This window comes from Alligator sinensis, unplaced genomic scaffold (genome assembly GCF_000455745.1).
Source record: "Alligator sinensis unplaced genomic scaffold, ASM45574v1 scaffold131_1, whole genome shotgun sequence".
In the NCBI taxonomy this organism is placed as follows: domain Eukaryota; kingdom Metazoa; phylum Chordata; order Crocodylia; family Alligatoridae; genus Alligator; species Alligator sinensis.
The window spans coordinates 4465714-4478288 of NW_005841830.1; the positions used below are offsets into that span (position 1 = coordinate 4465714).

The 12575-nt window shown below is 39.6% G+C and overlaps 1 protein-coding gene across 2 annotated transcripts in view; it reads left to right on the forward strand.

The window, feature by feature from the left end:
* The first annotated feature begins 4188 nt into the window (after positions 1–4188).
* CALM2 (calmodulin 2) overlaps positions 4189–12575 on the forward strand; it is a 10765-nt gene continuing 2378 nt past the window's right edge. Inside the window, exons 1-4 of one of the 2 annotated variants that reach the window (XM_014520030.2) lie at positions 4189–4303; positions 11167–11310; positions 11387–11493; positions 12387–12522. In XM_014520030.2, coding sequence (XP_014375516.1) covers positions 11241–11310; positions 11387–11493; positions 12387–12522 — 313 coding nt within the window. In that variant the 5' untranslated portion in view covers positions 4189–4303; positions 11167–11240. Of the gene's footprint in view, positions 4304–6587; positions 6756–11166; positions 11311–11386; positions 11494–12386; positions 12523–12575 lie in introns of those variants that run through there. The other variant, XM_025203390.1, reaches the window with a different exon arrangement.

Consider the following 12575-nt stretch of genomic DNA (forward strand, 5'->3'; position numbering starts at 1 on the left):
GGCCTCCCGCCCCGCCCCCCTACCCCCACCCCGCGGCGTGTGCCTGGCGGTGGCGGCTGGGCACTGCGGAGTCCTGCAGCTGCTCGCCGCCTCCCTGCGTCAGTATTGCCGCCCCCCACCCCCCGAGATCATAATATTATTTTCATTATTGTGTTTCTTTCTTTCGTGGTTTTTTTTTTTCTTTCTTCTTCACGGTGTGGAAGGGTTTTGTTGCATTTCAATGGGGGCTTCAGCCGCAGTTGCTACCTTTCCTTTGCCCTAAGTTTCTGAGCATCTGCACTAGATTTGCATGAAGCAGGTTCCTCTTTTGGGAAAGCTTGGAGCCGCATAAACAAATGTTTCTAGCAGAGCTGGAGGATCGTGTCAAAAAAGGGGTGGGGGGTGGTGAAAAGAGCACCAATATCTCTATTGAGGAGGCTCTTAATTTTGTAGGTGGCTCCAGAAGGTACTTGGTGTTTATTTTGGTGGTGCTGAAAGCATTCTGGTTAATATATATATTCCTTGATTCTTGTATATAGTGATAGCCTTCTCTTTTGATGGGTAGGAAATGGTTGACACCCTTGCTTTGCTGATTTATGATACATTCTTGTGTATTTGGTCAGCCGTGTAACGCTGGCTTTGTGGATCGGATAGAAGCGTTCTGTATCGCTGCGGAAGGACTTGTGCTACTTCGTCTTGTCAGTAGCATCTGCCTTTCTCTAGGAAACAAAATGGAGCGGTCTGCAGGTTTTGAGCAAGCTGTATCTAGAGATGGGTGTGTCCAGGAGGCATGGTTAAACTTGCTAAGAGTTTTTTGTGGTGTTTTTTTTTGTTTTGTTTTTTTTAAATACAGGGGCTAAAATGGCTTCGCACAGAGTACATGAGCTGTGGTACATGTAACCCTAGTTCTTGGGTAGCAATATCTGACTTCTAGTGCTGATGCGATGTCTAGGGCAGCAGAGCTGCCCACACTTGGCACGCTTAACAGGTGCAAGCCCGTAATGCTAAGTTCTGGAACAGAATGGCACCGCTTTTGGTGTGGGCTGATTTGTTCAACTCTGCTTCCTGCTCTGGATTAGACTTTGAACTGTTTAAGGTCCTCTGCTAACTACTGAGTAGTTGAAGGTCTTGACTTATGCAGCTCTGCCTGTAGAGGCTGCGTGTTCCTATGGTGTAGGAGCTATGTACTGCCAAACTGGTAACTCTTTCTCTTGCGAGTTCTCTGGTTGCTGTCTTCATCCCCTGATCACAGAGAGCATGCCAAACCAGAGCCCTAATAGTGCTTGCAGAAAAAAAATGTAGCTTGATACAAGCTAGTTTTGGGGGAAATTGAACAAATAATATTATGTGAATTTCTTGTATACTAGAAATTCACACGAGACTTTTTTTTCATCATAGCATTAAAACTGTGTGTATCCTTGGAGTTGTAAAGACAGTTGGCCAATAATGATAACCTTTTAAAAGACTAGATTTTATTATTATTATTCTGCCCCTGATTTCCCCCCATTGGAATCGCAACGTCATAAAGCTGGTTACCAGCAAGTCAGATATCTACAAAACTGGCAGATGCTTAGCTGCATATTCTGGAAGATCTAAGCAGATGTTTCTGAAAGTTGCGCATTATCAAAGGTCTGCATCCTGACATGGGTGTACACATGAGCAACCAGATCAAATGCTGAGAAGGATGTCTTTTCTTAAGGCCACTAAGGAAATGTAGCCTTTTGTAACTGCTACTTGAGCTTCAGGGCTGAAGTAACAACATCTGCTGCATGCCTTTCAACTGTATCAGGTGGAATTGACTGGTGAAGCCACTTACCAGCAGTTTTGCTGACCCCGCCCTCCATTGCTGTTGCGCAGCAGTCCCTGCAGAGCCCTGCTCTGCAGGGTACAGATGGTGTTTGTTCAGTCCTGCCCCACCTCCAGTACAATTCCACTGCATTATTTGTTATCTCTTTGTCATGCATCTGAGACTTCAGTAGCCTAGCTGATTCCAAACCCTGTGCCCATGACATGGCCCTCAATACTAGCAAATAAGATAAAATACCTGGATAGTGATCTATTGACTTGCCATGGATTAAGTCAGAAGGGAAGTACATTTAAAAAAAAAAAAAAAAAAAGTCCTACTTACTGCAATGCAGGTCATACATTTGTTAAACTTAATAAAAGACTGATGAATTAAATTTGGACATTTAAGTGACTACCTGTAGGTTTAAGTGAATCAGGTTAAACACTGAAAGCTCTATGTTTATAAATCATTCTGTGCAAATGGAATGCTTCTGGTTTTTATTCCACTTGAACTGCTGGAGCAGTAGCTAGGAGGATAGGATTTGTTTGGCACTGCTGTGCGCTAGGTGATACTCCCCAGGCAAACAAATATCTGATCTCAACTGACTGGCACTACACTTGAATGTCAAAACTTGAAAAAAGCTATGTAGCATTGTAGGACTGAATCTGACCAAACTGGCTAGCATGCTAGGAAGAGCTTAACCACTGTTAGCTGGGATGGGTAGCAAAATAGCATCCCTGCTATTTTACCAGTGAATACTGCCTGGCCTATTCTGCAACTGTTTGCAGTAAATTCTGGACTAGTGTATGCTTAATCCCAAGTCTGTACAGCATGTTGCATTTATCTTTCAGTTGCCTACAACCAGCAGCTGTTTTAGCTTTTGTCTTGGATACTGAACATGTATTCGCTTTTTTTTGTAGGCAGATTCCCCTTCTGTATGTATATGTAAACCCAGCTTTCTGAAGTGCTAAGTAAGTTATTAACTTCAATGTAAGATGTAGTTCTTGTATAGAATTGTCCCTCTTTTTTAAAAAAAACAAAACAAAAACAACAGCCTTCTTCCCCCCCCCCAAAACCCAAAGTAAGTTTTCCTACTTCTTTCTTCCTCCCCCCCTTAATCTCCCTGTACCTTAAATTGCATCTTGTGCACTTTTCTCTTTTTCCACAATAGATTAAGTGAATCTCTTATTCTTGCCTAAACAGACTTCTGTGCTGGAGCAAAATGAATTTGGTTTTAAGAAACCAAAAAGTCAGGCAACATGGTCAGTAAGATCAAGCTGTATGTAGTCCTTTCTGTCAAGACAGGTCAGTCTTACTGATCCACACTGTAATCAGTTGCTTTACTAATAAGGGGATAGAAAAGCAGTTGCTTCTAGGTACTGATTCTAGCCATCCCATGCAATGGGCTCTTAAGGTGTCTCTACAATCTCTTTTCAGAGTTGTTTTCTCTCAATTGAATTTTAATGAAGTATTCTCTCTTTTTTGGGGGAAGAGCCAAGCAGCTGAAGTTTGTTTGAAGGTGACCTGAGCTTGAAAACTGAGGGAGGTCTTCCAGAAATTCTTGCACTGTTTTTTAAGTACGGGGTGGGTGTTTTGGTTTGTGGTTGGGTTTTTGTTGGTTTTTGGTTTTTTTTTACGGTGCCAACAAATATGTATATGCGTCTTTCAAACAAATTTCAGTTATATTTAGCTACTGAACTTCAGCTGCTATATGTAGCCAGCCAAAAACTTGAATGTATTAAATTTTAAACATTATTTTTCTTGGTCAGTTTTCTGTATTAACTAGCTTTGGCAGTGTTGTGTTGGGTCTTAGATAAGTAGTTTTCAACCTCTTTATTTGTGGACCCCTTTGAATTGTAAGTGTGGGTGTCCCCATACTTTTGACCATAGTCATCTTTCATGGATCCCTTGGGCATAGTCTGTGGACTCCAAGGAGTCCATGGACCACAAGTTGAAAACCACTGTGTTAGATCGTGCCTGAAAGTTAAGGTCACACAATACATAAAATAAAGCAGCTTTGTATGGGGCCATTTTACTCCTTGGGTTTCCCTTCGAAATAGGCTTTAGTTTGAATCTGAAACTTGTGAGAGAACAGGACAGATTTAAAGATCCTGCATATATGTAAGGACTTGTTACTGTAATTGTACTCGCGTTTGCTTTTTAACACCAGGTTAAGGGAGCTGAAGCTCAGGGGGAATGTAGTTGGATGTACGTTCTTGATAACTGTTTCATATTTAACTTGGTTAAGTATTAGATGATCTAGATCAGCTCAGGAAACTATTGGCAGCAAGTTCTCTTAGTAATTGAGGTATGTATGCATTGTAACTTCCTAAGAAAGAAAACGCTTTTTTAAAATTTGGTAACCTAGTTTTGGGATTAGGTAGGAAATCCAAAATAAGCACCAAAGAGAAACTACCTTGAAATGCCTACAGAAGCAATTGAGTCATAATTTTTAATTCATTCCCTAATGTCTTGCTGAATGGTAATGCTGTTTTCTTATATTACAGGCTGATCAACTGACAGAAGAGCAGATTGCAGGTAAGGTTGCATCTATGCAGGTAAACATTGTATTGGGAGTCTTATTGATCTTAAAATGATCTATCATATTGATGTTTGATATTAGCAACTGAGTAACTTCAGTCTTTTATTTAGTATGAACAGAAAAGTCTTCTCTTAAGTATATGAAGTAGAACCTGAAGCTTGTGTTTTCATTAAAATACCATTGCATACAAGCTGCTTATAACCATTCCCATATTAATACAAATAGGCGGGGGTAGAGAGATTGCTGTCCTAATTTGTTTTGCGTATTGGTATCACAGCCTCATTGGTGAGAGGTATTGCTAAATTGCTCTAAAGTTTTTTCAAAGTAGACTTGTGGCAGAGTGAGAGCCTTTCTTCTAAAAACTTCACAATGTATATACAGCACGGTGAGCTGTGTTTTGTGCATAATTACATAGGGCATTTAGTTCAAGTGACCAGACTGAGAAATCTGCCTACTAATAGTGTGATGGTCCAACAGATTTCAGTTACTACTTTTTGTCAGTCCAAGAAAGGCTAACTTGAAACTGATGTGGCTCTTGCAGAAGACATACCAGAACTTCTTGTTTTCGGCTGTCTTTGATATCATGTCTTGTTGGCAATGTAGAACTTGAATCTTGAGTTGCAGTTTAACTAGTTAATGTTGATTTTTGTTTGTTTGTTTTTGTTTGATTGACTGAGTCATGCTATTAAACTAATGACTACTATAAAGAATCCTGTCTAGAAGTAAGTGAAATAAAGTCAATTTTGAGAGATGGTCAGTTGTGATGCATATAAAATGGTACTCTCTCTTTTCTTTTTTACCAGAATAATAAATACGAAGGTGGTTGATACTTGTGTATTATTGCTCTTCAAGCATCAAACTCATAGTGAAAGGAAATTAATGTTATGCCTGTAACTGTCTTGTGCAGTATTATCTGACCTTTTGGGGGTATCCCTTAAAAAGAAGACTTTGTTTTTTAAGAACATTTTTTCAGTTTAAAGAATTGTAACTTTGGCTGAAAGGTGAATTTATCCTTTTATTTCTAAAGTTGGTCTCTCTTTTGGACCTGTAAGGTTCAAAGAACTTGTCCTGACCTTGTAGAACAGTATTACAGCAATAAAATAAACATGCTGTTGGGTTTTTGTGTTCGGGTGCTTCAAGGTCTAAGCTTAAAAAAAAAAAAAAAAAGTCAGGTTTGGTTTTATTTTGCCAGAACAGACTTCAGTCCCATTGATATTTTTATTACCTTTTTTAATTTTGTACTTTAAGTATTCATCTCTTTAAGGCTTGGGTTGCTTCAGTACTGTGGACCTAAGTATATGCAAGAAGTTCAATGTCTGACCCTGTTTTAGGCCCAAGATGCATGTTGATAGCCTTACTACAAATAAATAAAGCTTTTGGGATCTTTTAAGATCTGGGGCTTGTCAAATCTGGTGAGATCCTTCAAATAATACTTAGTTGATTCAAATGGGTTAACTTTGATAGTCTCAGTAGCTAGGTTTTGTCCAGTTTGTGCATTTAACACTTTGACACTGTCATTGTGTTTGAATACTACGTTCAGGGCACTACAGCAGAGGTAGCCAACCTGCAGCATGAATGCCACAAGTGGCAGGGGCTGCCTTTGTGTAGCATGCAGCAGACTTGGGAGAGGACTAGTAGTATGGTGGCAGACATAACAGGAAGCAGTGCAGCAGATTGGCCCAGAGGAAGGGGATTAGAGTGGTGCTTGGAGAGTATGGGGCTCATTTTGGGCATGCCTGCCAAGACTGTTAACCCCCCGTCACATTAGAACACTTCCTCATGGATATACTTAACATGAGAAACCTGGTCTTACATGTGGGGCTGATGTACCCCTCATGTAGAAGAGGAGCCACTGAAAATCCTCTGGACCTAAATACAGTTCTTACATAAGTGAAAGATGGGAGAAATGGTGGTCTAAAATTTGTGGAGACTGAGGAAGAAAAGCTTCCAGAAACATTATCTGATGGTCTGGGTTTATGCTACACAGTTAGCAAGTGCCATGGTATGCCCTCTTTCAATATCCTGGAACTCCTGAAGTGAATAATAGTAGGGTCTGGTAGGAAAATTGCCCTTAGGAGGCATGTATTTGGCTGGGGTATTTTACATCCATTACTAGTAAGAAAGATCTGACTTAATATGATGGCTTATTCAACAATTTTTTTTATTTTTCTAGCATTTCAGAGCCAATGCAAAGAATTTACTGAATTCTGTCTTTTCTTGTGGTTCATCAGAACTGATGCCTTCTATTTATAGGAACCTCCTTTTAGGTGATGTGGAAAATGAAAATCTACTTGAAGTTGCAAAATTGATAGTCGCTAAGCAAATCTGATTGGGAAGCCAGATGTGAAAATCCAAATGCCTCTTACACTCTTCAAACCTGCTTCCATCAACTTGCCTGTTTTCATCCATTTACCAGAGGGACTGAACTTTTATACTGAGATACTTCAAGTAAAACCAGTGATTTAAGTTGCCCCCTCTCCCCCTTCCCCTGGAATTGATCCTGACTTGATGACTGATGGCTCCATGACTTGATCCTGGATTAGACCAGGGAATGATAAATTTTGTTTTTTGGGGGGGAGGGGTTGTGTGTTTTGCGGTTTTTGTCCTATATTTTTTTTCCTCAGCTGAGCTTGGGGTTCAGCATGATTGAAAGAGAAATGGCAAGAGGCAATTGACTGCCTAACTCTCAAATAGAGGCTTCTTGCCTGAAAATGGATTTATCCCCAAATTCATAGGATGGGCATAAAACTAGTATTGGCTGCTGCTTGAGCTGTTGGAATTCTGACAGTCTTCTCAAAGAGTATATCTGGAATTTAGTATGCATACAGTTATACTACCTCATAGTCTTTGGCTGCCATGGCAACTAGAATCTTACAAGGAGCTTAAAACCTAAAAAATGGAACTTTAAATCTAATATTTTTATTGTTGGCCATTGGAGGATTACTGTGCAGAAGGCCAATTGACTGACACTTGTCTTGAACTTGAGCTCCTGCAATTCACCTGTGTATGTCCTTGTGACACATTGGTGAAAGAAGGTTAAAGAGATAGTGGCAAGGATCAGTCCGAGTTTCTTGAATGCATGACAGTATTCTGGAATTTATCATAATTGCACAGAAACTAGTGGTTACTTCAGGAAAACATCTGAAGTCCATGTTGGAATCTTTTGACTTGGTAATTGCCTAGGGAATCCATGTGGCCTTGGAATGGCCTAGGGAATCCATGTGGCCTTCAGTTGTGGTAACTCCAGTGTTGCACATGAAAAAACTCAAAGATGATGTTTGATCTTTTGATTTAAGATGACAGCTGAAGCTGGGAGTACTGAAAGATGAAGTACTATTTGAGAATCTGATCTGGAGAGTAGACGAACATAAAATTTTAGAGACTTGAAGATGGCTTTTGTTCCCTGAGTTGGGGCAGGGAATGGGATCAGAATAACAAATAGACCAGTTTCTGCCTGGGAAATACTGAAAAATCAAACCTTGCTTGGCAGCATTTCAAGTCTGGATGCAACAGACCTGGTCTTCTGGACAGCGTTCATAAAGTCTGCTTGTATCTCTCAGTTGTCATGGATCACTGCAAACCAGCAAAAACTTAAGCCAATTTCAGGGAACTTTTAAATTTTGGAACAGTCTCTCAAAAGTAGTCTGAGGACTTTCTGGATTACCAAAAGATTTTATGGTCTCTGCCCTGTGTGAATTGAAGATAGGTATCAGTCTGGTTGCCATGGTGCTTTGGATCAGTTAACTGAACTTTTAACTTGGTTATAATGGTAATAAATTGAAAAATGGCAAATAAACTCCAGTTTGCATCAAGTTGGCTTGTCAAAGCAGTTTTGGAGTTGTGTAGCTGTAGTCGCCAAGAACATGTTCTCCTCTACCAGAGGTGTCAAGGTTTTCCTTGATGATTTCCACTGTAGCTGACTGCCTTTAGTCACCCTTGCACTGATCTTACTGCAGTGTACTCTTTCACCTGAGACTACTTGCACAGCTTCTGCTGGTACAAGATCTAGGGAAGATGGTGGCGTTTACTCCTTGGCTTAAGAATAGTCTTGCATTTGTGTGATACTGCAGAAGTTGTTGCTAGGGTAGAGTTCACTTTTACACATACTTAGGGTCTTCTATATTATTATAGAAAAAGTTTATGACTTTAGCGATGCAGTAGAGGTAGCTTTTGATAGGGGAAGGACTATGCTCCTTGCAGCTTCCTGTTGATGCTTTAAACTTAAACCTGCATTTTAAATGTACTTAACATCTGCATCAAGTGTGAAGTAGTAAACATAAGTATTATGTTGCCTTTTATTCAGCATGCAAAATGAGACTTTAATGGACTTGGATGGAGAAGAGCATCTTGTCATGACTACAGCTGATGCTTGGGTTTGGATGATGGATGATACCTTGGTTTTGGAGAGAAAAATCTACCTTCTGAAAGCTGTTTGTTTTCCTAACCATTCATAGGCTTCAGTGCTAGCTGATTTTACTAGTTTTGGAGAAACAATTAGTTGCTAAAAAGTTTCCTTTCATATGTGCAGCAAGAGGTAATGGACTCTTGTAGGTTGATCATGCATTTGTGTTTAATTATCAGAGTTCTCCAAATTTGGTTAAGTTTCAAAATTGGGAATTATTCATCAAAATCAGCCTGACTTATGAGTTTAGATCACTTGCCTCTTGCCAAAGGCAAGCATTTTTGGAATATAAATGGGTTGTGTACTTCTATAATATCCCTTATAAGAATTTGCCTACTATTTTGTGGCAGTACTTGAAGGTATTGCCCCTTACATTTGGTATGTGAGGTAGCAGCAAAACTCGAGTCTCTCCAAATTGATTCTTGCCACAGCTTTTAAGTAGTCAGTGTTTACCTTGGATAGCCCACTTGCCAAAATGAAGATTACCGAAAATTGTCTAGAAATGGTTGTGTACTGCTGGATTGGTCAGTTCTGCTGGATTGGTCCATTGCTAATTATAATGAAAAGTAAGAACTGAATACACAAGCTGAACATAAGCTATCCCACAGTTTTGCCAAGTATCAAGAATTCCTGAAGTTTTTTTTTTCTTTTAAATGTAGAAAAAGGCTGTCATCAAAATTCCCTTTCCTTTTGGAAGGGTTGAGGTGATGTTGCCATTATGATACAGGAGATGCATGAAAAGGGTACATTCTTATGGGTGACTCCCTCTCTTAATTAGTATTGCTAGGATGGATCTAGGCAAGCTGTTTTGGTATCTTCCTATTCCTTAGGAGATGAGGCCTGAGGCAGGTACTGTGAAAGATGTCACCCACTGGAATTCTTGCCCCTCCAGTTTTGGGGAGTGTTGGTTCAGCATGGTTGTACTATGATTTAGAAATGTATTTTGGCTTTTTAGCTCTAGAGCAGATTCTACAGCTTTAGTCCCAGATTTAGCCTGCCTCTTGTGAGTTTCTTGTCATGCATAGCACAGTAATGCATGCCAGCCCCAGAACAAAAGCCGCATAGCCACACTAACTAGCACAAGTCCTGCAGCAGGGCTAGGTAGCTACCTCTGCTTATTACCATTCTCAAGGGATTGTTGTCAGAATAAGACAGGGCTGCCAGGAGCCACAAGGCTATTTCTGGGGAGGCTTGGCTAACCTTGAATCGGCCCCTTCAAACCCACCTGGGCTTACTAGTTGAGAACTACACATTTCAGAGCAGTATAGGAAGAGACCGCTAATAAAGCCTCAGTTCCATACACCTACTTTTTCTATTTAGAAACTTCCTGTTAAGATTGTTCTAAACATTAAACACTTTGATTCTTACAAGTTTTTGATCATACCTAGTGGATTCATCTTGGTGCTTTTGAGAATTTTGGTTAAGTGTGGTGCAAAGCTAAACAGTATTTTAATGGTTACTTGGACGTACAATTATAATAATGAGCTACATGTCTGTTTTCAAACCTTGTAAGTAGGACTTTTTGGCCTTTCAAGTATGTCACTAATTGCTTGATCAGCAGATGGAGAACTAGACTAAGTTAAGCTACAGTAGGCATGGTCTACATGTTCACTAATGCACCATAATTATGGCTTATTAAGCTTTTAGTACCTGTAATATCAATGCACTATAGCTGATGCTACTGCATGCTAACATTGGTGCTTTTTAAATTTTTTTTTACACTAATGTTCAGTAGACTTAATTCTACTGTGCGTTATTAGTGCAGTAGACAAAAGCAGTGCTAATGTGCAGTAGAATGTCTACTGTGCTTGAAGCATCTCTTGTAGACATGCTCTGCATAATGCCCCTTAACTAGATCGTTTATTTAAAAAAAAAAAAAAAAAAAACCTGGAAAATTGAGGACCAGACTTCATAGAAAAATACTTCTGGACTTTTTTTTTTACCATATTTATTCTGTGACTTATCTTGGACACTGAAAGCTGGTTTTTGTTTTTTCACTCTTAGCACAACTTTGAGTTTGTGCTTTATTGTACTTGAAATATTATATCCACATGAGATGAAATATATGAATGGCAAGTATTCAAGGCTTCAGTTCCAGATGAAAATTGCAATAGCTAATGTAAAACTCTTGCATTTATGATCTGCTTCTAACTGTCATACAAGTGTTTGGTGAATGAGGCTGATTGACACCTCCCCTTCCACCCCCTTTGTCCACATCCATGTCTTCTAGATTGCTTTCCACCAAAGAATAGGGCTCCAGGGCAAGTGTTTAGTACTCTAAGAAATGGCTTCAGTATTTATTTTATACCAGGCAACCAATAACTTGCCTAACAAAACAAGAATTCATAGCTGTTTTAACTTTTAAGTTTAAGTTTTGGGGTTTTTTCCTTTTAAACTTTTATGATTCAAACTTAAGTTCATAGTTGTTGAAATAACACTTCTTTTCCTGTCAAACAGAATTCAAAGAAGCTTTTTCACTATTTGACAAGGATGGTGATGGTACTATAACAACAAAGGAATTGGGAACAGTGATGAGGTCACTTGGTCAAAACCCAACAGAAGCTGAATTGCAGGATATGATCAATGAAGTAGATGCTGATGGTAAGGTTTCTAGGTAGCAGTTGATTGGTAAAAACTAGCTTATTTTCAGTGACTTAATTACCCCACTTTCTCGTAGGCAATGGCACCATTGACTTTCCAGAGTTTCTGACAATGATGGCAAGAAAAATGAAAGATACAGACAGTGAAGAAGAAATTAGAGAAGCATTCCGTGTGTTTGATAAGGTAAAATGTTGTACAGGGTTTGAGGGGCTGACTAGAATCCCACTGTGTATATAGTATATTTAGTCTAGTGGAAACTATTTTTAGTTGCTAGTTACCTGGAACTTCTTTTGTGGTATCATTTGGACCATCCATCTATGTTGTAAATTGAGGGTTGGATGTTAACCTAAACGATAGTGGTCCAATACCTAGGGTAGCTGAGAGGGGTGTTGCTGTACTTAATATCCTATCTGGGGACCTTTTTCTCCTTTAAAAAATAACCCAAAAATTTGAAGTAGTGTTACAATAAGCCAGGGTGGGCAAAATGTGACCTGTGGGCCAGATGTGGCCTGCCAGGCCATTCTGTCCAGTCTCCAGGGCCCCTAAAAAATGTAATATTTATCTACCCCTGGCTGCCTGTCACGTGCCCCTCAATGGCTTGCCAAAACTCAGCAAATGGCCCTCTGCCCAAAATAATTGCCTGCCCCTGCAATAGGCATTTGTTTGTACCTGTACAGGCAGATATACTTATCTTCTCTTCTTCCCCACCCCCCTGTAAGTCTTCTAGCTTCATCTTGTGTGCCTTGCTGACTTTTTTTAGTGTAGCAGAACATTAATTTCTAAAGGTGCCTTTAAATTCAAAACAGACTTTTTCCCTACCCAGTCTTTTCATATCCTCATCTTCTATTCTCTCCCCAATTTTGGCTCTTCACTACTTCCTTGGTCCAAACATGATCGATTTATGATCAGAAAAATAGATGGTATCGTCCATATAAATAGTGGCTCTGGGGGAGCAATTCAAAGTTGTTCCTACTTCCTTTTAGAAAGTATATTTCCCCAAATACTCAAATGTTGTACATAAGGGTCACTCAGCCTAGTAAGCAATCCTTAAACACCTCTTTAACTTGTTACTCTAGGATGGGAATGGATATATTAGTGCTGCAGAACTTCGCCATGTGATGACAAATCTTGGAGAGAAGTTAACAGATGAAGAAGTTGATGAAATGATTAGGGAAGCAGATATTGATGGTGATGGTCAAGTAAACTATGAAGGTAAGCTTTACTGCAAAAACATTAATTCTCTTCGGGGGGGGGGGGGGGAGGCA